General features: G+C 42.5%; 1 protein-coding gene across 2 annotated transcripts in view; it reads left to right on the top strand.

The window, feature by feature from the left end:
- SMAD1 (SMAD family member 1) overlaps nucleotides 1-25,861 on the top strand; it is a 36,296-nt gene extending 10,435 nt beyond the window's left edge. The window contains exons 2-7 of one of the 2 annotated variants that reach the window (XM_081022008.1): nucleotides 4,978-5,560; nucleotides 14,594-14,848; nucleotides 17,492-17,608; nucleotides 21,272-21,493; nucleotides 23,277-23,533; nucleotides 24,635-25,861. In XM_081022008.1, coding sequence (XP_080878134.1) covers nucleotides 5,161-5,560; nucleotides 14,594-14,848; nucleotides 17,492-17,608; nucleotides 21,272-21,493; nucleotides 23,277-23,533; nucleotides 24,635-24,778 — 1,395 coding nt within the window. In that variant the 5' untranslated portion in view covers nucleotides 4,978-5,160 and the 3' untranslated portion in view covers nucleotides 24,779-25,861. The remainder of the gene's footprint in view (nucleotides 1-4,977; nucleotides 5,561-14,593; nucleotides 14,849-17,491; nucleotides 17,609-21,271; nucleotides 21,494-23,276; nucleotides 23,534-24,634) is intronic. The other variant, XM_081022009.1, reaches the window with a different exon arrangement.
- The last annotated feature ends 291 nt before the right edge of the window (nucleotides 25,862-26,152 follow it).

Here is a 26,152-nt window from a genome sequence, read left to right as displayed (position 1 = left end):
CTATTGTATCCAGGGTTTTTGCATCTCTCTGTGTGGTTACCTTTTGGAATTTGGCTTAGCTTTATTTAAAGTAAGGAACATAACATGACAGAGGAAAGGTGGTATTTGATCAAGTCTTACTCAGAGTAGACCCACTGAAATAAATGGACCTACACCTTGTTTATTAATTTCCATGAGCCTATGACTAAAACTTAACTGAATACCACTCTTCCCTTTTTTTTTGATACTGAATAGATATTGGAGTATTTTCACGTGTCAAGACAACAGACACCAGTTGAACACATTGTTTTGATTAAAAAGTGGATTCTGTGCCTTCATTTTAAGTACAATGCAGAGCTTTTAAAAGGCAAGTGGATTTCTAATTTGGAACAGTGAACTCTCAATTGCTTAAGGGATTCAGGTATTAATAAATCTGCAGCAGATCTAGGCTCTTCAGCCCATTCAACTATGAAATCCTCTGTAAGTGACTATTTCCTAAGGTAGTGAGATCTCTCCTGTCAGACTGGTCACGTACTGCTTGAGGAGGAAAAAATCCGTAGTGCATAGCTGCTGTGGGAGGGGAAAGGAATGAAGGACACCCCTTTTGAGAGACACTGCTTGGGCAGGAATGCTCAGGTAAATTTTTTCCCTGTTTTTGCCAGCAGATTTGTGCTGTAAGGAAAGACAAACACCTTGACAGATATGCTTCTGCCAGGAATGGCTGACTAACTCCAGCTGGCCTCCTCACGGGGCATGCCTGAGCCACACCAAAGCGGCAGCTGTGTGCCATATAAGGAGCCTCCATGCGGTGCATACCGAAGAGATCTTGCCTTTCTGTGAGGAAAGTCGATGACTTTTGACCACATGTAGGAACGAAGCAAAACCTGCTTCTATAATGTAAATGCAAAACATCCCCAAATGCGTTTGAGTTGCCAAAGCGCTTTCTACCACATTTGTGAAGTTGATCCCAAAGAGCTCTCTTTCTTGTCAGAACTTCATTAGTGGCAAAGCAGTTCCCCCTTCTCTCGGTTGTCTCCCCCCCACCCCCCGCTTCGTTTACCTGTGAGAAAAGCCCCACCTTTTTTGTCCTTCTAGCCATAAGGGGAAATGACTTTGCTATTGATAAAGGAATAAAATCCCCTGCCCTTCCTAAAGGAGGAATTCAACAATTGGGGAGAGTGGCATGAGACCATGTGTTGGTTTGTAAAAGGATATGGCTTGTAAAGATGTTTCCTTTGATGCCTGTGTGATGAATATGGATGTATTTCCGTTGCAGAAGGTCCTGATGAAATTATGCAATTACAGCTGACCAGGCAGATCTAAATATAGGCAGAAACGTCTGGTATCCTGCTTTTGTGTATCTTAACACACCCACGCAGTGTGTGTAAAACTGCCGTTAAAAAAACAGGTGTTTGTAACAGTCGCAGTTGGGAGTGGTGATTGATCTTTGTGGAAAGGCAAAAGCACTGTGGAAGCTTACAGCACTCTGTTCTTGAAAAAGTACCGTAATTGTTTGTGCTGTCTTTCCACCAGTGTGCTGAAATTCATAGATATTTCTCACGAATGCAAGGTGTGCATGTACCTATGGCTCTTTGTGCAACCCTCTGCAGGTGCTTGGGTGAGAGGATGTAGTCTTCATGCCACAGCTGGCAAAACTATTACAGATCGGTTTCCCCTATTCCTCATCTGGCATAGAAATGCTGGCTAGGTAAAGGTAAAGGGACCCCTGACCATTAGGTCCAGTCGCAGATGACTCTGGGGTTGCAGCGTTCATCTCGCTTCACTGGCCGAGGGAGCCAGCGTACAGCTTCTGGGTCATGTGGCCAGCATGACTAAGCCGCTTCTGGTGAACCAGAGCTGCGCACAGAAACTCCGTTTACCTTCCCGCCAGAGCGGTACCTATTTATCTGCTTGCACTTTGACATGCTTTTGAACTGCTAGGTTGGCAGTAGCAGGGACCGAGCAATGGGAGCTTACCCCATTGTGGGGATTCGAACCGCCGACCTTCTGATCGAAAAGCCCAAGAAGCTCTGTGGTTTAGACCACAGCGCCACCCACATGCTGGCTACTAGTCTCTTTATAGGCTGGTAGAAAAGAAGTCAGCAGGCTGATCTGAGTCTTGTCCCTGTTTTATTCTGGATTGTTTTATTTGATTTTTTTTTTAAATGTTGTCAACTGCTTTGAGATTTTCCCCCTTTAAACTACAAAACTGTAGACAAATGTATGTATTTATTTATTTATTTATTTATTTATTTATTTATTTCTAATTTATTATTATTATTTTCACGAGGGGGAGGAATAGCGACCAGACAGTCTGTACTGGTGACTGCAACCCAGGTTTAAGGCACCATTTGGCGATTAGCTTGTATATCTGAGTTTCTAATACGGGGTTATGGGGGGGATGATAGCCAGTTGTGTGGGTGCATGAGTTGAACTGACTTTCCCTTGCAATACCTCAGGGGTCAGCAACCTTTTTCAGCCGTGGGCCGGTCCCTCAAACCATGTGGTGGGCCGGACTATATTTTGGAAAAAAAAATATGAACAAATTCCTATGCCCCACAAATAACCCAGAGATGCATTTTAAATAAAAGCACACATTCTACTCATGTAAAAACACCAGGCAGGCCCCACAAATAACCCAGAGATTTAAATAAAAGGACACATTCTACTCATGTAAAAACACACTGATTCCTGGACCATCCATGGGCTGGATTGAGAAGACGATTGGGCCACATCCAGCTCATGGTCCTTAGGTTGCCGACCCCTGCAATACCTCATGTTCCCCTCCCCATATCTGCTCTAGAGGATCCAGACAGATTTTGAGGAGGATCAGAAGGGGAAGGTCTGTTTGTCCAACACTGGATTTCACCCAGGGTCTGAGCGATAAATGATGATGCAGTAATCTTGGAGGATTCCCATTTCTTTCTATGTTGGTAGGTGGCTGATGATTCTGTCTGGAGGGAGAGAGTTCAGTTAGCAGGGTGCCACAACCAAACAGGTCTTCCCCAGCCAGTCCCACACACCACCACCTCACCTCAGAACATTGGGGGGGGGGGGAGCTTAGAGAAGGGCTTCCAAATATTATCTTGGTGCTTGATGTGGGTGTAGGCTTGAGTTTTAAGCATCTGGTGTCCAGACAGAAGTAGAGAAATTGGTCGTTATAACTTATGTGCTAAAACTGCTTACACTGAGTTACTTCATTGTTGTTGCATGATAACCAAAGGATTGAAATTCAAATTCCAAAGAGGAATGGACTCTCTACATCCCTAATATTCAAAGTTGCTGCTTTATCACACTAGGTATAAAACAGTGGATGCTAACTGGGATCAGAACCAGGTGATGACAAAAATTGGCTCAAGGTATTTTTTGGGGGAAGGAACTCTACCGGTTTATGTTGAGTGCCCTGCCTTTTGCACAGACACTTATATTCATGGGCTGGAAAGTTGCTGGGTTGCTGGAAGCACAGAAGCCTATTTCTCAGAAGGGTACATTTATTTGGGAAAGTACAGAGTAGGTGTCATATGCAAACTCATGTTAACTGTTGTTTGTACTTCTGGCTGATAAGGCCACTTTGTGCTCAGAGTAATACAGGAAATGATGCACTGCAGAAACTAAAAGTGGCAGAAAGGAAAATGGAATGTATTGGCAAAATCTCAGAAGCAAGAAGGCTTCTTGGAAACTAAAAACTTGGCAGACATGTGCTTGAGTGTTTATTTCAAAACACCTATGTAGCATCTTTTGTTTATCTTTTTTATATTTGGATCTCAAAAGCAACAGAAGCCAGAAAGCATGTAAGTGTGTGTGTATAATGAAAGTCAACAAATTATCAAGCCATAGCACTGGGGACGGAATCACCATTTAAAAAGATGCTTTCAGCAGAGGCAGTAGAACTCAGTGAGGTAGCCCACCTTCTTCCAACCATTAAAGGATGCTGCAGGGAGGGGTGCTTCATGTGATGTGAGCTGGGCAGAAGCATTGGATTGGCTGTGCCACCATGCTGAGCTCTGTATACCTCTCTCCACCCTGTTGGGAACCAGCTGCAACACTGTGTGTCTAGAAGGCAAGTGAGCAACACTGCCCTGCCTGTGCCATCCCGCTGACTGGTACACAGAGGTTCACACAGATTCCCGGTGAAAGATAGGGGAAGTCCCACATACACTCAGTTCTGGTATTCCCCACCCTCCAACACATTCCTCCCAGCACTGTCTTCAGGGCAGCAGGCTTTATGTGATGGTGGGGCAAGGCAGGTTGAAATCCTCAACCCTTTGAGGGTCACCGCTGAATCGAGCACCCTTTCAGCTTGTTCCTCCAAGTGTGCAAACCCGATTTGGAACGTTCTAGTCTCACCATATTTACAAACGCCACGGCAACCATATCTGCTAAAATCCCTTTTGAGAAATAATTCTTGATTTTGTTGGAAGGTGTCTTAAGAACACAACGGTTCTAAGCCATTTGAAATGAATTTATCCTGTCTCTGCTGGTTTTGTAAGCAGGTGGTTAACTTGATCAACTTTTTATTTTAAAGTTTCCATGTAGTAAATTTTTTGGTGACTCAGAAAATGCTGACTTGTTACTTTTGGTGTTCTAACTCGAGTACAGAACACATCCAAGTACTGTATTGTTGTAGTCAGCTGACCAGCTGCGTGAAGATCTCTTAATTAATTCCAACTGCTTAATGACTTTGAAATCTGATGCGAAATGCATCCTACTCTCTCTATACTTGGCTAAATGTGCCACCTTGACTAATTGTGGTTTCGTGAAGGGGATGGCAGAAAGCAGTTTTCATCTCTCAAGAGGAATTGGTCTTCTTCATGAGTCAGCTGAAGCAGTGGCTCTTCCTATGCTAATTCCTGACAACTTCCCCATAGTTTGAATTCTGTCCAGGCATAAAGTTCTAACAGTGGTCTGTTAGATTCTGGTAGAGTATTTGTGCTTCTTCAGATTGTTTGTATGAAAGAGATCTGATCGTTGCCTTTTCTCACTTTTACCCTTTCGTAGGTGCCTGACTTGCATTTGGAATCCCAAAGACTAAAGAAAGAACATCTGACAAGCTGGAATGTTAGTTTCAACTTTTCAAGATCTCTGGGTTAGGAAGATTAAAGGAATCATATAAATTCGCCCAAGACTGTTGTAGGGCAGTCCTTGAAGGATTTGCTGTACTCAAGTGTTTGATCACTCACCATGAACGTGACGAGCTTGTTCTCCTTCACAAGCCCAGCTGTTAAAAGACTGCTAGGATGGAAGCAAGGGGACGAAGAGGAAAAATGGGCTGAGAAAGCTGTTGATGCCCTAGTAAAAAAACTGAAGAAGAAAAAAGGAGCAATGGAAGAGTTGGAGAAGGCATTGAGCTGCCCAGGTCAGCCCAGCAACTGTGTCACAATTCCTCGTTCGCTGGATGGGAGGCTCCAGGTGTCCCATCGGAAAGGGCTGCCCCATGTAATTTATTGCCGTGTGTGGCGCTGGCCTGATCTGCAGAGCCATCATGAACTTAAACCACTGGAATGCTGTGAGTTTCCCTTTGGTTCAAAGCAGAAGGAAGTTTGCATCAATCCCTATCACTATAAGCGAGTGGAAAGTCCTGGTAGGTATCTTCGTGTATACTTTGATTTTATTAGCTTACGCAATACCTTTTCCCAACAGCTCAACTGCAATCAGATTTAAGATTATAGGACTGCTAAACTAGAGAAATAGAATGCGCAGCTTGTTGGGAGTAGATCCTAGAATCATAAGAGTTGGAAGGGACCCTGAGCATCATCTAGTCCAGCCCCCTGCTATGCAGGATTATACAGCTGTCCCTTACGGGGATCGAACCTGCAGCCTTGCCATTATCAGCACCACACTCTATCCAATGGAACTATCTCAGTTATCTTAGTTATACTACTGAACCATCTTAAGACAGTAGCGCTCCACATCTATGCTTACTCATGTATTCAAGATAGATTCTGGTACTTGTAGGGCATAATAAACTGATATACTTCACTCTCTCCTTGTACATTATAGCTGTAATCTCTGTGTTACAAATACTATGTGACTCTTAAAAAAATCAGTAGGTTAGTAATGGCTCCCTGTGGTAGAGGAAGTGAAAGTAAAACTTGCAGTGGCATATGACCTTCAGCAGTGCATTCTGCTAAGCAGTGAAATAAACTAGCTGCTTTGATGACTATGTGTTTGGGACTGTTGACTTCCTATATTAGACCTGGGTGCAGCAGGGATCTTGTTGGAAGCCAGCCTCAAGTTGTCTGTCCCACATTGGGGAAAACTGCTCAAAAGCTCATGAGAATAGTAGATCTGTTGCCCTTGCAAGAACTGAATAAATCTTTCCCTAGTTCCACACTAGATTTTAGTACACCTGGTGTTTTTATAAGAGATTATAAACATTGAATGAGAGGGGCAGAACTGATTCCATAGTTGTGCACTGTTTTGGGGCTGTGTAGCAAATAGGGACACGGGTGGCGCTGTGGGTAAAACCTCAGCGCCTAGGACTTGCCGATCGCATGGTCGGCGGTTCGAATCCCCGCGGCGGGGTGAGCTCCCGTCGTTCGGTCCCAGCTCCTGCCCACCTAGCAGTTCGAAAGCACCCTTAAGTGCAAATAGATAAATAGGTACCGCTTTATAGCGGGAAGGTAAATGGCATTTCCATGTGCTGCTCTGGTGCCGGTTCACCAGAGCAGCTTCGTCACGCTGGCCACGCGACCCGGAAGTGTCTGCGGACAGCGCTGGCTCCCGGCCTCTAGAGTGAGATGAGCGCACAACCCTAGAGTCTGTCAAGACTGGCCCGTAGGGGCAGGGGTACCTTTACCTTTACCTTTACTAGCAAATAGGTAGGTGGTTGCGCAGTAAATCTATTTTCCATAACCACATTTGGAAAGCTAGTGTAATTTTTGTTCAGCGAATTACTTTGATAGACCAGAACTGGTTCTCTCTCCACTGTAAACTGGAGGACGGAGAGAGATTGCTGTGGATAAAAGTTGCAGGGAGTATCCCAATTATTCCAAGTATCCCAATTTGCATACTTGAGCTCCAGAAAACTGTACTATAGATATTGTGTGTGTGTGTGTGTGTGTGTGTGTGTGTGTGTATGAGGGGGGGTGAACACTGTGAAAAGTGATATGCCATTTGGAAAGCTGAGACTGCTAACTGCAGCTGAAGGGCAGGAGTAACTTAAAACTGGCAATTCAAAGCTTGGAGAATCCAAGCTTTATCAGCATGCTTCCTGGTAAGATTGCTGCATATATGTAGAGACGGGAGGAGGAAGAAGTGATAGGGGAAGCTTGTCGTCATCTGGCAAACACTCCAGCACAATTGTCGGAAAGAAGTGCCTTGCGCAGGCATGTCTGTAACAGCTAGCTATAACGGACTGTACAAAGCCATGGGCTATGTACACAAAAGTGTTGTAGTTTAAAAGACTATGCTAAGTCTAACTAGCTGATTTTTGGTAAATATTTAAACATGCCTTTGACCCTAATGTAATAAGGGATCATGTTTGTCTCCTCCTGGAACTGTAAGGATGTGTATTCTGGACTTGGAAACTTTGTGTTTTGTGAAGTCTTTTGTTTTGTAATGCAAAGGTAGCAGTCCTTCAGTGACTACCTTTTGACTTCAAACTAATTCTTTCCTTTTACAGATCCTAAATATTGTATGCCTCAGTACAGCAAACTTCCAAGTAATTACACTTAACACAGTCTACTCCTCCCAGGCTGGGCTTCTCTCGTATCTGCATTTTCAAGTTAACAATTTAAATGACTAACGCAGGTGTGCTCTAGTCATATTTGGAAGACTCAAGTGCACTCTTTTGACCTTAGGATTAAATTGCAAAAGGAAGAAAGAACAAGCAAATTAGCTAATTTGTTAATGTGCTGAAATTCATTTTAATTGGATATAACCACCAGATTAAGAGCTGTAGCTCTCTTACCTTGTTATCTGTCCTGGAAGTAGGGTTGCAAATCTTTTCCTCCCTCTCCCACTGGCAGCAGAGTTTTTTTCAATAATTCTACCACATGGATAAATCTGTAGGTTAAGTTCTTAAACACTGAGGTGTAAGCTTGGAACCCCTCTGCATGTAGTTTAGGCAGGTGGTGGAAGGCAGTAAGTTTCAAGCAGAACAAAGAAAAACTGGCAATCTTCTTGGTATATGTATCTGCCATGCTAATTCTTCCTTCCTAAATTGGAGGATGCCTTGTCACACCTGAGCAAAGAGTGGTTTTACTTTTTAAAAATATTATTAATATTACATTTATATCCTACCTTTGTTCCCAAGAGAGTCCATTTTCCTGGGTAAATAGCTAGTAGTGATGATGCTTGTGTGTGTGTGTGTGTGTGTGTGTTTGAAATCCGATGTATTCTGTAAACTTGGACATTTTGGAACACTTGGCTGGTATATGCTTTAAAACATTGAAGACAGAACTGGCTTCTGGTTTCCTTGTAAACTTTCCTTGTAAAGAGCCTCTGGGATGAATAATTTGTCTTGACCTCAGTTTTTGTTGTTCTTGGGACTTGGCCCACTCTATAGTAAGAGGGGACGATATTAAGGCTCCCCTTAAGAGACACTGTCTGATTTGCAGTTTTATTATATTACTTAAACGGCCTTCCCTAAACTTTCCTCCAGTTGTTGTTGGGCTCCAACTCCCATCACTCCAGCCAACATAGCCAGTGGTCATGGATGAAGGGAGTTGCAGTTCAGTGACATCTAAAGAGCCACAAGTAGGCCAACCTTAAGTATCTGTGCTAGTATCTCCTTCGTAGATAGTGAAATGAGTGGTTCGGTGTGGTTTTTTTAAGGCACACATGCACACACATTTAATTGAAATACACACACTTGGTTAGCAGCAACTGTCTCAACAAGCCTTTCGTAAAACTCTTAGGTGCTGGGATAACCTGTTAAAATATTTCCTGAACCAATTTCCTGTAATGTATGCAAGTTTTAGCCAGCACACAAGCAAATATAATGTGGAGTATTGTCATTAAAAGTTAGGTCTTGAGGTGTACAATGTAAACCAAAAGTATATTTACATTTTGTGATGTGATGCCCTGGATGAATCCCTCTAAAATGCTTGAAATCATCTTCTGCAATAGCGATGAGCTTCGATACTGAACTTGGTGTCTTTAAGTGGATGCCAGTGTAATTCATGAGTCAGCAGTGGCTCCATGGTTTCCATGACTAAGAACATATCCAGGCATTCAGTCCTCATGTGATTTATTATCATGTGGGGGCGAAAAGGAGGAACATGCTTGCTAGCCGGGCTTCCCTCTTCTCCCAGTCACATTCCCCTGATGACCAGTCCCAGCCATTTTAGTGGGATTCATTTAGGGGTAGGTTTTTTAGGGGTTTTTTACATCAGTTGATGGAATGATACACAGTGCTAGAAACTCCTTAAACCAAAGTTACAGTCGCCAAAACGGAATGTCTGGTTGCCATTTCTTGGGCAAGGTGGCTCCTATGTCTTATTTTTTCAAATGATGGACTGAATGATTATCAGTTAAACACCTGGCTAGTTCAGATGACAACCTTTCGCTAGGTGAAGAACTATGAGAACTTAATGAAGAAAAGTCACTTTATCCAGGGACAGTCCACATATATATTGGCCTATTCCTACCTCTTTCTCTTAATGGTTACACTGACCATTCATAACGTAAGAGTACAGTGGTACCTCGCAAGACGAATGCCTCGCAAGACGGAAAACTCGCAAAACGAAAGGGTTTTTGGTTTTTTGAGTTGCTTCGCAAGACGATTTTCCCTATGGGCTTGCTTCGCAAGACGGAAACGTCTTGCAAGTTTGTTTCCTTTTTCTTAAAACCATTAATACAGTTGCGACTTGACTTCGAGGAGCAACTCATACCACGCGGTGTGGTAGCCTTTTTTGAGGTTTTTGAAGACTTTGGTGATTTTTGAAGCTTTTCCAAAAATTTTCCGACACCGTGCTTCGCAAGACGAAAAAAACTGCAAGACGAAAAAACTCGCGGAACGAATTAATTTCGTCTTGCGAGGCACCACTGTATGAGTATTCTTCGCAGCTGTGAGCAGGGCAGCGGGGGGGGAGTAAGTGAAGACAAACTACAACCATTAACTATAATGTTGTTCACTGCTCCTGCTCAGGCTGCACAGAAAAAGCATTTTGGTTCCTGAAATTCATTCTGATTGTTCAGATAGCATCCTGAACTACAACTACTCCAAGCTATATAGTTTTGGAAGACCTAATGTTAATACTGTATAGTGTTGTCTTGAAACTGTAATGTAGGCTGCAACAAATTTGATCTCAACTATGCAACAGGCTAGTTTCTCATTGGTAGGCTTGTCTTCTATGCCTGCTATGTAACATGCAGACATAATAATCCATGCTTTTAGTGTAGATGTGAACAGTTATGGCTTAATGCAGGGGTCAGCAAATTTTTTCAGCAAGGGGCCGGTCCACTGTCCCTCAGATCTTGTGGGGGGCCCGACTATATTTTGAAAAAAATTAATGATGCAAGAGCACCATGAGCCCCGGTGGCTGCTTGCCTGTGTCTTGCAAGCGACAGGGGCTGGCGGCGGCAGGATGATGAGCGGCGCGCAAAAAGGCTCTGGAGAGAGGCTGCTTAAAATGGCGGCCACTCGAGCGCTGCTGCTGCTGGCACCAACAAAGCCCAGTCCCCTTCCTCCTCTAGGCAGGGCGGGGAGAAGCCAGGAGGAGGGAGGGAGGAGGCGCTGCTGCCATGTGAGGGAGAGGTAAACAACACATGCACTGGTGATCCACACGCAATTCCCGGACTGACTGTGGGCTGGATCTAGATTCGGCCGGCGGACCTTGGTTTGCTGACCCATGGCCTAATGTGATTGGATGCACGCTGTGGTTATCACCTGTACTATGACATTCACCTTTCAAGAAGGCCTTTCAGAAGTGCAGAAGAGGGAAAGAGTAGGGACAAGGTGGGCTACATCTATTGTGCTTGGCAACACTGCTGTGCAGCAACACAAACTTTTAGTTAGTAACCATCACTAGGTGAACAAAGCAGACATTCCTGACGACAGAGTTGCTCTAGAGAGAGTACCAGAACGCAACTGCTCTCCTTGTAAATCAGTTCCTTTTTCATTTCAAGAAAGGAAAGTGATAACGCTCTACAGCTGTATCCTCCATTATCTTGCAACCTCTCCAAATAACAGATCAGTGCCTCTTGGTTACTTTGCAGCAACAGGTGTGCTTGGCTCAACATAGCCAAAGTCTCAAGCTGTCTCTTCAATTATGCCTCTTCCTCTGGGCTGGCAGCTACTTCTGAGATCAGCTTCCTTTCCTGCTGTGTCGAATTTTAGCAATTTATTTTGTACAGTGGAGGTGTCCAACTTGATCAAGCTAAGCGTGCTTATCCCAATCCAACTACAGGCAGGTTTTTCATCTGAACCTCTTGGGGTTTTGCCCTCTTGCTCAAGGATGTTAATTTGGGGGACCCGGGTCACTGGGAAGCTCCTGTGCTTTTACTGATGGCACTGGTGGGAAGATTTCCTAGCGCAGAAATGGGAGAAGCCACACTCAAGTCGACCTGCTGCTTTTTTAAAGGTGTCTGAAAAGGTATAGAATCCTTCTCAGAGTCTGGGACAGGCAACTCTTCCCAGCTCAATTGATAGCATTTGTATCCCACCAGGGGGGTCCACTAACTCACTACTAGCTGCACTAAAAGTGTTGTGTATAGGCTGAAGTATGAATGTTTGTCTTCTGTTGCAGCAGGTTCAGACTGAAGCCTCTTGCCATTTCTGGGACCTAAATTAGTTCTTGGTCCCACATCTCTGCTTCTGAGAGCACACTTCACGGTGCTTGTGTTTTGCAAATTGTGTTTTTATTAAGGGAAATCTCACGATAGGCAGCTTTCACATACTTTCGCAATGTGGGAGAGTCTTAAATTAGCGACATGGTTTCCATGAGCTGTTAAGGAAACGCCGTACCAAAAGTGACACTTTCTTTTCCCTTCTGCCCTTTGTCTGTCGTTTGCATGGAAAATCCAGTGTCTCTGGAACCTTGGAGAAAATGACTAGTGTATCCACTTTTAGATTGCTAAAAGCACTTTGAAGATTCTCTTTCCAGCTATTCTCGAAATGCAAAACAAGCCCCCCCGCCCCCCAAAAAACTTAGTGTTTCATATGCCTTTGTTTAAATGTGTGAGAGAGGAGAGGAAAGATGTGGCTTGTTGTAGTAATCAAGGCATGAGTTATTCTAGGCTCAGTCTCCTTACAGGAACCCAGGAGAAGATGCAACATTTTCAACAGATACCAGGGGAACTGTTAATGTCCTGACCTGGTGCCCATAGGCAGTAATGGGCTGAATGAAGGGAAATAACTTGAAGCAAAATTCAGAAAAGACCAGAGGTGATCGCGGTTAGAGAGATGGACTCTTGGAATATGGATTTGGCTTGTTCTGGACAAGACTTGAAAAATGGGCTTCGTCATTTGGGGGCACTCCTACATCAGGCTCTGCATCTAGATGTCCAAATAGTGCTGTTGCTGAAGATGCAGGGAGTTCACAGGAAGCCAGGTGACAGAAGATTCAGAGAAGGCAGGTTGTTTGTCTAGAAATTGTGTCTCATGGGGGTAGTGACCTTGGGCAAGGATGCCTTTGCCCAGCTTAGGTTGGTGCACTATCTGCATCTGTTCCAGAAAAGATCGGACCCAGCCACAGTAACGCATGCCTTGGTTGCATCCAGGTTGGATTACTGTAATGTCCTCTGCATGAAATTGCCTTGAGCCTTCAGAAACTTTCAGCTGGTCCAGAATCTAATTGCAAGGATGTCACCAAAGATACCACACCACACAGATTCTGTAATACCTGCGTTTGTTGCAAAATTATTTCCTTCACATAATTTTAAGTGCCGGTGATGACAGTTAAAACAATAAATGGCTTTGTGCCATGATACCTGGATCTATACCTAAGATGGATTAGAGAGACCCATCTGAGTCCCATTCATAGTTGAGGAAGATATATGGAGAGCCTTCTCAGTGGCTGCATCCAGATTGTGGAATACCTCGCCCAGCAAGATCTATTTTGCCCCCTCTTACACATTTCATTGCTCACTTGTTAAAACTTCCCTGTTCTGGCAACTGTATATCTAGCTGGGCAGGTGAATTTCATATGCTGAAGCCTCATTTGAGAATGTTCTGACTCTCCCAGCCCGTTTCTGAGTTTTGTGCTGTTCTCTTTTATGGGAATGTGCTTTTACTTTTTTAATTGTTGTAAAATGCCAAGTACAAATGCATTGGAAGAGTCTGTTTAATGCAAATGCACTGGACAGACTGGGTAAAAGTTTAACAAATAAAAGAGAAAAGGCAGCTTAATGTAAATATAGTCATGTGGTGGGGGCGCTGGGAGAATCCTAACGTTGTGTATATACTGAGGGCATCTGAGCTCATGGAGTTTGACCAGAGAAGGGATCTTAGGGTCATGGTGGATAGCTCACTGAAAATATTGACTCAGTTTGCGGCAGATGTGACAAGGGTGAATTACCTCAGGATCATTAGGAAAAAAACAAAAAACCAATTCTTCCAATACCATTTTTAGTGTGACCATGCTTAGTATACTGTGTACAGTCCATGTTCAACTGTCTGGTGTCTGACTTCTTCCTAAGTTGGGTCTAAAGCTTTGGGAGCAGCCCAATTCAGACTACTTTGGAGAAGGCCCATTTTGTATCAGACAAGGCCCAAATCCTTCCAAAGTTGCCTATTTGGTTCTGGATCTGGATTCTCTCTGAAGCAGATGCATACTCCTACTATATACAGTAGTACCTCGGGTTACATACGCTTCAGATTACATATGCTTCAGGTTACAGACTCCGCTAACCCATAAGTAGTACCTCGGGTTAAGAGCTTTGCTTCAGGATGAGAACAGAAATCGCATGGCGGCAGCAGGAGGCCCCATTAGCTGCAGTGGAACCTCAGGTTAAGAACAGTTTCAGGTTAAGAACAGACCTCCAGAACGAATTAAGTTCTTAACCCGAGGTACCACTGTATAACATGACTTTCAGGATTCTCGGGAATCTGCTGCTTAATACTAGTTGCTAGGGAGCAACAATGAGGGAGGGTTTTTTGTCGTCATGTTCTGCCCGTGAGTTTCCCATAGATATCTAGTTGGCAACTGTAGGAAACCGTAGCATTTCAGTATTAACCTTTTAGCGCATTGCTTATACTAAAAATAAACTTTCAGCTGTTGTCTCTTTAAGTTCTCTGTCCATAGCCTATGTAGTGCTATCATTGTCTTCAGAAGAATTTTCTAGTTAACAAGGTTTTGGCTTACAAACCATTAAGTGGTTAGCAAGCCAGCAAAATGCACTAAAAGTTTCAAACGTTGGCATTAAATATACAAAACACTGCTCCATGTTTTGTAAATAAAAACGCAGCAAATTCCTTTGATCATCTTGTTTCCAGCTACTGTGAAAACTGAGTTTACAACTCTGGGACCCTGGCAGTCAGTGTGCCACTGTATGAATTTAAGTTATGTAATGACAGGATCCAGTGAAGTGTCCTTGCTGAGCCCTGTTTGTTCCTAGAATGTGAATACCTCACATGCAATGGTTGCATCCATGGAAGAGTTTGCCTTTGTTCTGTAAGTGTGGTCTTGAACTAAGTTTTTGGTTTTTCTCTCTCCCCCCCCCTTTCCAGTTCTTCCTCCAGTGCTTGTTCCGAGACACAGTGAATACAACCCACAGCACAGTCTCCTGGCTCAATTCCGCGTGCCACAAAACGAGCCACACATGCCACACAATGCTACTTTCCCAGACTCTTTCCAACAACCCAATAGCCATCCGTTTCCTCACTCGCCTAACAGCAGCTACCCAAACTCCCCGGGAAGCAGCAGTGGCACCTATCCTCACTCACCTGCCAGCTCGGACCCAGGAAGTCCTTTCCAGATGCCAGGTAAGCTTGCTCCAAGAGGCCTTGGTAGTAAGTTCTCAGTGTTAGGAGCATGGTTGGGACACTTGTTCTGCTTGGGTCAATATCTCATGGCAACCAATGAAAATGCAAAACATTTGCATGCTTTTAAAGGTTTCTTTATGGCAATTAAAACTACAGTGGAACCTTGGTTCTTGAACTTAATCTGTTCTGGAAGTCCATTTGACTCCCGAAACCATTGGAAAACCAAGGTGCAGCTTCCGATTGCCTGCAGGAGCTTCCTGCACTCAAGTGGAACCCGCAGTGCATGTTTGGCTTCCAAAAAACGTACAAAAACCGGAATACTTAACTTCCGGGTTTGCCGTGTTCGGGAGCCGATTTGTTCAACAACTAAGCCATTCAAGAACCGAGGTGTGACTGTACGTACTTTTTGTCAAAAACCATAATTTTATGATCAGTGCAATTGGGACAATAGCTGCAATTTTTGCCCACTGAACCTTTGGATGTGTTAAACTTTCACCTGTCAGTTCTTGGAAACTGTGAATAGGTGTTGCGTAATGTCTCTCTGGCTTTACCTAGTCTGCAAAGAAAAGTTTTTGAAACTACGGAGCATCCAAGGACTTTAATGAATTACCACATAAAGATAGCATTAAAAGATTTATCTTAGCTGATCGTGAGAGCATTATGCGCTGCTAGAGAATTGGTCACTGGAAATTGGATCCATAGAGTTATTCACTAGCTAGAACTTCATTTGTAGAAAATGATGTAGCATAACCTTGAAGTTAGTTACGAATCTGGTAAAAAAATGAGGGGAGCTGCACTTGCCCTCTAGATTAGAAGTCAAAGCAGTGAGGTGCTTTGTTCAACTAGGATTCCAGATTGGTGCTAGAAGATCAAATCCAAATGACCAGGGGAAGGCAATTGTCCATTAAAAATAAAATAAAACAAAACCCACACTTCACATTGGTTCAAGAAGGAGGTTCAACTTTATTAGTAGAAGTATCTTATGACATGAGTTTACAGTGTCTCAAAAGGGCAAGTAGACAAAGAGTAGCATGAAGTTTGCTCTTTTTAATGTTGCACAGAAATAGCCTTTTCTCACTGTTCATTAGTTCTTCCAAATCTCTCTTGTGTGTTTTGGGTTGTAAAAAGATACTAAAGAACTGCTCAGTTGTGTTTAAACTTCTAAAAAATTAAACCAATGTAGGAACACACAAACATGGATGAAGAGAAGAAGTATTCAAACTATTCCTGGTGTAGCAATCAACAACTGTATAGCTGGTGACAGCTTAAACCTAAGGATTCTGGCTGGCTACCCGGCAATAAACTGGGCTTAGCAGCACTGATGTCAACAGCACATGAGTGTAAATCTTGCTATGTACTGGATTGCAGCCCCTGTTTGCTAGTTACTTGGTTCATCTCCTAATTGAAATGCTTTATTTTGATGTGATCATGCATTAACAGCTTACCTGAAAGCCACAGGCCACCAGTAATTCCATGCAGATGAGTGGGCTGGTGGAGGAAGGACAGATCACTCCATTCTCCTCTGCCATTTGGTTTCTGTGCTAGATGTGGAGGAAGAAAAGCCTGATCCTCAGTTCTGTCCCTCCTCTGTCATTCCACTCGATCAAATGCATTTTTTAAAAAACTAGCCTGCATTTCTGCACATCTTTAAAAGAGGGGGGCTTCCCTTCCAGCATGAGAATATGGGTTCCTCTTAGTAGGTTGACAACTTTAACTGGCTTCTTTGTAAGGCTGCTTTAGCTGCTGTTAGTTCTGTTGCAGCACCATAATAGGGAATTATTGCTGTTGGAACTGGGAAGGTAGGAAAAACAGAAGTACAATAGTGTTGGCTGAAATCTTTTTCCAGCAGGACTGAAATTTATTAAGCATCTAAAATCACTATTGTCAGGGAACTGACATCGGAGCTAGAGGCGGAGGGAAGGCTCTCAAATGATGCTGGAGAAGGGCCCAGCAGGGAGAGAGGCAGCTCAGCAGATGGGGAAGCAATTCAGTGCAACACCAGGAATAAGGAGGGGCAGATGGGGGAATCGGCGAGAGGGCTCCCAGACTCTTCACCGGACACCAGTGGGGAGAGCACGGGTCCTCCGCTACCCATGCCCTCCCTGCGCAGAAGACTTCCGCGCAGAGAGAGTAGGAGGAGACTGGGTGTCAAACAACTTTTATGTTGGAAAAGGTTTAAGAAACGCCCACTGACGGATTCTGCTAGTGACTGAGACAGCCACGAAGTGAAGGGCTGTCCAGACTGAAAGGTTTAACAAGGCAACAAAGCCAGGAGGCGGCAACTTACGCACGAGCAACCCATACTCTTTACAACTATCTATGATAAACATACATTAAAAAAACAAACCTCCTCAAGATCGCTTATCTCATGTAGAATAACTTTACCTTTATCTGCTTCAAAGCCTAGTTCCCTAAAAAAGAAACTCTAAACTATTATTCCTTGATCAGAAAATAATGGCTTCCGTTGTTAGCCTTGTTTATAAGAGTTTAGTTTTGTCTAGCAAGTCTCACTTGAGACACAGGAATGAAGGGTTTTATTGGGTTATCATAAATAGGTGGAAATGGTTGCTTGACCTGTCTTAGCGCTTTCTACTAATGTACAAAGAGAAATTAAATTATCTGTCCTGTATGTTTCCAATTTAGCTGATACTCCCCCTCCTGCTTATCTGCCTCCAGAAGATCAGATGACACAGGATGGTTCACAGCCAATGGACACCAATATGATGGCACCTTCAATTCCTCCAGAAATAAGCAGAGGAGGTGAAACTTTTAGGTTTTTTTCTCCCCCTTTTAATAAGAAATGTGGTCTAACATATATATGTGGCATGTGGAGTATAAACATGGTTGTAGCATACATTTTATGAATAGGAAGCTGTGAATGATCATATCTGAATTATGGACTTCCAATAGGTTTCTGGTTGGCCACTGTGAGAACAGGGTGCAGGACTAGATTTTCTGATCCAACAGAGGTGGCCTTAGGTTCTTATGATTTATAATGGTGCACTCATGCTCTGGACTAAGAGTCTGGCATAATAGTAAGTAAATGTCAGTGGATGTCTTCTCCCCAAGTAACAAGGTATGAAGAATGGTGTTTCAGCCAAACTTGCACCAAATCATGCACTGCTTCTTCCTCCTCATAGCTGCAGGCAAGATGCTCAGATAACCAAAGTGTGCATTCTGTGCCAGCAAGATTAGTTTTGTAGCCATCTTGGAAAAATAAGAGTAGACAACCTCTTGGTTATTTAACATTTTGTTTTAAAGCTGGCTCACAACTGATAAAGCAAATCTTTGGGTAGTTTTGCTGATCTGTTCATTTCATGTTGCTTGTTGCTGACAAAAGCAAGAAGCAAATTTATCCTTGTTTATGCCTGACTCTGTAGACCTTCTGCACACATTAGTTTTCTGATTGTCCTGTATCTTTGTCCTGTCATTCTTGCATTCCTTAGGAATAGCCCCAGTAAGCAGAGGGCTGTGTGTCTAACCAGTCTTTAAGTGTTTGTTTGGATATTCTGGTCACAACAAACTGCTGTGTACTGGGTCGTAAGAGATGCATATAAATAGTGTGCTTCTCATTAGGTTGGCTCCAGTTCATGTGGCAGGATCATAAAATTTCTGCCACCGGCACTGCCACCTGTAGTGTTGTGTGTTGGCTAGACCATGACCATAGCAGTTTCATCCAAGAGCACTGTCAAGATGGCTGGACCTGGAACCAGATTATTTTTACAAGCTGTGTTGTTACCAGAAATCACAGCACTTGCAGCGTTACCCACTTCTGTGTTCACAATGGCAGTTTCCTGCACGCCCTTCCCACTGTGGCTTTGGGGCCAGATATTTTAGCAGGAGGCAGGGAACAGTATGTACTGGACAGCTGAAGGATGTTGCAATCACAAGCACAGAAGTAGTAATACTGCAGGCCCAACGACTAGTAGCAACTAGTGGCAGATGCTCCCTCTAAATCCGGTAACTTTTTCCTCCCCTGATCTTAATATCCCTCCCTTCCCGTTTTTTTTTTTTCTTTTTAGAGGGTGAAACTACACTTGCTTATTTCCTTTACACTTACATTGTTTACGCACACCTGTTTCCCTTAATTCTGTGAGCTCATTTCTCTACTCCTGTACCTCTACCTGGTACGTACGGTCACATCCTTTGTTTTATAGCCCTTCAGAAAAGGTCTGCTGAAGTTCGCATATAGGAAGGGCACCGGCAGTAAACGTAGGCTCAAGCACTCTCGCTGCAGACATTTAGAGAGGCCTGTTCTTTGTGAAGATTTGTTAGTCTTAAGAGATTTGACTTAACAAGCTGCATCCTGTCAATGAAGTTGGGTAACTCCTATTGTTGGCTCATGCTGGGAATGGAGAGACAAAGCACACCTGCTCTGCATGACTTAAGGCAAATGTGAGGAAGTTAGTATGAAATCTGTGTGAGAGAGATATGATTTCATTCTGCAGGAATGGCCAGCTGGCAGGATTTCTTCCCCAGTTTGAGAACTAGGGCAAAGCTGTGTGCAGCCTTAATGGTTGCTGGCATCTTACTGTGAAGAGAGCACCTACTTACTAATAATTAAAGGCTGCCGTACAATGACTTGAAAGGATTAAAAATATCATGGCTTGTTTGAATCAGCACTTCTTTGCATAGCTTTGGTAATCAGTGAACAGGATGGAGAAAAGCCTTATTTACAAAAAAGTATATACCGCTGTATCATAAAAATATACCAGCAGTTTACAACAAAATAAAAACAGTTTATATTGTGGTAGGATACAATATATTATAAGTTTAAAAACTAGTTAAAAGCAAAAAGAAATGAAAAAAACAAACAACAATAGACCATGATGAGGGATGTACTCTTAATTGCCTGCATAAGCCTGATGGAATAGAAAAGTTTTCAGCAGGTGTTTCAAAGTTGGCACAGAAGGTGGCTATTGGCAAGGTGCTCCACAGGACTGGCCAATGGCACTAAAGGCTCAAATTCTCATTGTTGTCATATGAGGCTCACCAGCTTCGGGAATATAGTCTGCCATCTTCAGTTCCATAGAATTGGTTTCCTACAGCCAAAACTATATTTGTTACTGTCATTGGTTGACTCTCCCTTCTTAACTATCACAAGTCACTGTGGTGTAGTGGTTTGTGTCAGACGAAGGCTGAGAGTTCTCAAATTCAGATCCCAGTCTGGCCATGAAGCCCACTTTGGGCCAGGTGGAAAAAGGCCTGCAAGGCAGAGAGCAGATCTTCCAGGAGTCACGGCTAAGATGGTCAGAGTGCCCCAGGAGGTCATTATGATGGACAACTGAGGCCAGGGTATGCCAGCCCAGCAACAGCTGTAGTACAAACACTCCTAACTGTAGAAGGCAATTGGGACTTCTGTGGCTGGCTGAAATCCTGGAGTACTAGGAACCTCTTCCTTCAGGGACAGTGCAACCCATTCTGGATTGGGTCATCCACCTGATTCCTGAACACAGGAACCACCTACCCACAACACCTCTGTGTTAGAAGGATTCACTCTCAGTTGGTTGGTTTCCAACAAGCCCATCACTGCTTCAGGACCAACAGCATTTTCTCAGCTTCTGATCCAGTTGACATGGACAGATAAGTGCTAAGTACTTGTAACACCATGCTCCAAATCCCCAGCAACCAGTGGTTTAACATGGCAGTTGAGTTACCATAGGAGACAGAATGGACCCTAAAGGATGAGACCCTGACTTGCAAGTGCAACTCCACCATGATATGGACATTTGCTCAAGGTGGCAAAGTCTTTTGAGCAATAGTTCCTGGTTCAAAGCATACATTTTGAATTGCATACTGTCCAATGACTTCATTGTAAATAGGCATGGTTTACGGTAGCACATCTGGGTTTACTAAAGCGTTGAAGTGGGCTGTGATGAAAAGGATTGCCACTAGAAGACCAGTCAACATGGTTTGGTAAATTGAGTGAGACCTGGTAGTTTTCTTTCTAGCTCATTTGCCACACAAACACAGCCCACCTGCCCAAACATAGAGATAAGTAAAGCTTACTGGTTACAATCATTTTGGGGGGAAGCCAGTCTAATCATTCTACTGCAGGGACTCTCAACCTAACCAATTAGTAGATTATCAGTACTGCAGTCCCAGTTTTTGTGAGTCTACTTTTAAAGCAGGGTGGTAAAAAGAATCTGCTCACTGCTTATTAAAGTACCAGTTAGAGCTCCTTCTCTTTTCGCTATGTGGAGGCTTTGATTGAATTGCTAGTGTGGCTCATATGTATTGCATAATAGGGCATTGTGGGAGAATGACTTCTAATTAGCAGCTGCATAGCCAGATTATTTTTTCCCCCTTTTGGTTCTTCAGTGATCTTAAGCCAAAACCTACACACTGAAAATAAATAAAACTTTAAAGCTCAGGAACTCATTAATTCTAGTGTCACTGATTTCTGATTTTCCTCCTTTCCAGATGTTCAGGCAGTTGCTTATGAAGAGCCAAAACACTGGTGCTCTATTGTCTACTATGAGCTTAACAATCGTGTTGGAGAGGCATTTCATGCCTCTTCAACAAGTGTGTTGGTCGATGGCTTCACTGATCCTTCAAACAACAAGAACAGGTTTTGCCTAGGGCTGCTCTCCAATGTTAACCGGAATTCCACCATTGAGAACACCAGGCGGCATATTGGCAAAGGTACTGTGGGGTTTTGTTCATATTTGAAAGTGGAAAGAGAGGAGCTGGGATGCAAGCAACATTTGTTTGCCTCAAGGCTTCATTGAGAAGCAACATATTCAGCGTTACACAATGTAATCTCCTTGCAAACAAGGAAATTTTGACAACACATAGAGACAGGGTTGCGCACGATCCGACTTCCAACTGGACAGTTGTCTCCCAAATTGTTTGGTTGGAATATAAACCTCTTGAGCTGCAACTAAGCTGGTGGATCTATTACTACACAAGGTTCTAAAATAGTACTGAGATCCATAGGAGAAAAAGAGGAATCACTTAAAATTTATCTTTATCTTTTATAGAAGTGTTTGTATTACAGTATATGCCATCTGTTTTAACCCATAATACCCCCAATATATAAAACTATATAAAAAAAATTATGTGCTGTCTCCTTTATTTTAAGAACTGAAGTAATTTAGTAATGTTCTGGTTTTCTGTATAATTTGTCTTTCTAGAAGCATTTGCTTTTTGTGTCTCTCTCTCTCTCTCTTTAACAAATAAAAGAGAGATGGTCTTGAGTGAAGACTATAGCTTCTATGCTTTAAATTGTCTTGGAATAAAAATAGTTTAGTCAATTATTTGTATTAATAATTCCCTACTTGGTTTTGCTGGAATATGACTTTGGTTTTACAAAGCCAGATATGAACAAGGGATACTCCCCCCCCCCCAGGGTATGACTGGTATTTTGGCTATATAAAAGATGGTTTTCTCTTCCAGGTATGTGTAAGACACAGTTGGGGACTATCCACTACTGGTGCCTTTAAAACTATTCAGAACATGCCTTTTGGTGGTGCACTGAAGGACTTCTAAAAGTTTGAATAGCAGCAGGGTTTTAATCTTTTCCCCCTGTAACAGCCCCATTCCTTACTAGGGATCTAGTTATGAACAAATTATTCAATTACATTTATATCTTCCGTTTCCTCCAAGAAGTTCAAGGTGATACACATGGCATTTTATTTATCCTGTCAACGATCTGTAAAATAAGTTAGGCTGAGAGATAGTATTAACCCAGTTGAGCTTCAATGTTTGAGGGGGCCGTTGAACCCTGTAGTAGATACCCCCAGTACTAGTCTGACATTCTGACCATTATGCCACACTGGTGGCCCAATTTGAGAAAATAGCTGTAGTTGAATCAGTATTAGTGCCTGGGACCTATAGCTATGCAGCACATAGGAACTCCTATTTCCTTTTACTAAAGGGTTCAGTAAAATGTCTTAGCCTTAAATTTTGCTTTTGAAAATTATCACACGCACACTACTAGATTACCATTTTTATTTTGCAAAGAAATATGCATATTTAAGAAGATCTGCTAAAACTACAGTAAACCCCAATCTAAATAGAAGCTAAAACTCAGACCAGATAAAATGAAGAACTTGGTTTGCTAATAAGAGTTGAGCAGATGTGGTTCTATCCCATTGGTTTCATTAGACACAAATTCACCTGCATCCCCTAGTTTTTAACTAGAAAAATCTTTCAAATCTAAGGATATGTGCAGATGTCCAGAAAAGCAGATGTCCAAAAAATGTTGCCTATACAGCATGCGAATAATAAATTTGGACAACTGCATTTATGCGGTTGGGCCAAGTATGTAAAATTCATGCATCACTGCGGAGAAGGTGTGTGATTCTCATTTGGACAACAGCACCAGAAAATACTCCTACCCATTAATTGCTGCTTTGAATACCTGCAGCAGTCTGAAGTGCTTTGACTTCAGAATAAAACTAACGGAATCATGTCTCTCTTATAGGAGTCCACCTGTATTATGTCGGTGGTGAAGTCTATGCAGAGTGCCTTAGTGACAGTAGTATATTTGTGCAAAGTCGAAATTGCAATTACCATCATGGCTTCCACCCAACTACAGTCTGCAAAATTCCAAGTGGCTGCAGTTTGAAAATTTTCAACAACCAAGAGTTTGCTCAACTTCTGGCTCAGTCGGTGAACCATGGCTTTGAAACTGTGTACGAACTCACCAAGATGTGCACTATCCGCATGAGCTTTGTAAAGGTAAGCAAGGCTTTGGGGTGAGTGTGCCTTCACGAGGCCTTGGCCTGGGAAAAATAATGAACTTGAGTTGATACTATTAAATTTTAGACCTCGCATCAATACAACTCTTGCTATAATAGCAACCTAGACAGACGAAGGCATGTGCATGCAAATGCTGCCCAAAACTTAAATCTTTTAGGGGCTGATGCTGAGCCTGCTCAACAAATCCTCCAAAAAAGTACTCTAGAGCTGAAGCCAAGTAATACTTGATTTTTTAAAATTGCACTGTGTCTTTCATGTTAATCAACCTTAAAACTGAAAGATATTAACCTGGATTTAGTGAAGTGTAGCTCTAGCTCCAGAATCAGTGGCAGCACTTAAAAAAAAAAAAAAAGTAAGAAAATTATATCCACTTTATTTGCACAAAAAATCATGTTCAGCAGCAAATGTCTGTCAGTTAAAAAACCCCCAATAATAACAGTAATAAAGCAATAAAACTATACCTTGTGACAGGAGAAAAATCACCCCAGTGGGTCTAATGCCTATCAGAAATGTCTTTCCTATTAAGTGGAAGGCCGCTAAGAAGCTTGGTAGGTGCTCCCTGTGCAGGGAGTTCTATAATCTGGGTGCAGCCACTGAGAAATAGAGAAATGTTGTGTTTGGCTTACTTGTTCAGTGGTACCTTAACATCCATCAAAAAAAAATATCTCTGAATTTCTAGAAATAAGGTGCACAGACACTGGATACAAAATAGATGGCAGTGTGTATGGGGGGAAAATAGTATAAAGAATTGAGAGAGCAGCACTGCCTGACTAAACATCAACAGGTGTTTTCCCTTGAAAGTAGAAGACATTACAGCACAAGCTGCCCCACCCCATTGAGCGTGATCACTTACTTGGAAGATTCATGTCTTCAGGGCTTTCAATCGGGCCCATCTGGCAAGGTTTTAAATCTACTTCAAATTAAAATTCAGAGATCAGAAAATGGTTGCGCTCCTTTAATGCAAGAAATAAAAATAATGTCTCCTTTATTCAATACGACGCCATGTTACTGTCTTTGGATTCTCAGAATGCAATTAAATCTGTAGCAAGAATTGTTGTAACAATCACTCTGTGTTTCTAGGGCTGGGGAGCAGAGTATCATCGGCAAGATGTCACAAGCACACCGTGCTGGATTGAGATTCACTTACATGGTCCCCTTCAGTGGCTGGATAAAGTTCTTACGCAGATGGGCTCGCCTCATAACCCAATCTCTTCTGTGTCTTAAAAGGATTCGGAGCAGCTACACTTAAGAAACTATTGAGCCTTGCATGTACTTGAAGGATGTATGAGTCAGACACATGTACAAAACTGGCAGCAGCCTTTATTATACTTGACCTCTGTGACCAACTGTTAGATCAGGAAAAGCCGCTACTAAGTTGTTGGTATCAAAGACTTTTTAGTTTACATAGTAGTAATCTTTATACAGGGCAGCGTGTAATAGCTAGGGATGACCCAAGTCCACGTAATCGGGACGCTGTTCTCAAGCAATCTTATCTAGAACACTAAGATCCCCTTGTGCTGAATATCCATTGTGTTTTGCGTTCTGGGACGAGTACCAAAAAAGAAGGCTACTCTCCTTTTTAACAAGCTTCTCACAATATTCGAAAGCTAATGGTTCTTGGTAATAGTTGCTATCCTCAGAAAAATTAAGGCTTCTGTGTAATCTTCTGAAACTGTGTACTGACCATACCGCTGCAAGAATTTTTAGGTATGCTCTTTGCTAAATGTATGTACAGTGTATCTGGAAGTTAGAGATGGACTAGCCTAAAGAAATATAGTTGTGGGAGGCGGGTGGGAAGGGAAGCTGACATGGACAGGTAGAATTATACTGTAAACATAGCTTGTTATATAAGTCCAAGTCTTGCTGTGTGCATTTCATTTTTATAGAGGCTTCATCTTACTAACTGATATATTTCTGCCCAAGCACAGCTTCATGGAGCAAGGCTGGGTCAATAAATGCTTTTGTCATGTACTGCAAGGTCTGTATATTTCAAGACAAACTATACAGCCTTTTTAAAGATTGGACAGTTTTATGCAGTTCACATAACAGAAGTAGCTGTTTTCGTTTTGTAAGAGGTTTGTGTTTTGCCAACTTAGCAGATGTTAGCACATGTTGGGAGGACTTAAACAACCTATTCAAGTGTCTCAGACTTAAAGGTTAATTTTTTACCATTTAAATTGTTTTCTTTCTGCTAATGTTTTTATATTCATTCAAGCTGTAGTACTTTTCCAGTATTTTTTTATTCCAAAACTTAGTGGTTCATCTCTACTGAAGTTCAAATAAACATATTGCTTACTTTGATTAAAACACACTCTTGTGCATTTTCCCCCCTTATCAAACTACAAAACATGAAGTAGCTGTGATATAATTGAGTATCAGTTGCTGAGAACAGTTTCTTGGAAAAGGAGATATGCAATGGAACTGATATGCAAGCTGTCAGCATGGAAGCACAAGCAATACCTAAAGCTCCCTTTTATGCCTTCTTTAAAAAAAGGTAGCTTCATTGTCTAATCTTATTGCCAAATTTATTGGTAAAATTCTTTAAAACTTTGCTGGTGCTTTTAACTGCCTTATTTTACCACATTGCATGTGTTTGCT

The sequence above is a fragment of the Podarcis pityusensis genome (assembly GCF_964106645.2).
Source record: "Podarcis pityusensis genome assembly, chromosome: 9".
Classification (NCBI taxonomy): Eukaryota; Metazoa; Chordata; class Lepidosauria; order Squamata; family Lacertidae; genus Podarcis; species Podarcis pityusensis.
This window is presented reverse-complemented; position numbering and strand designations above follow the sequence as displayed.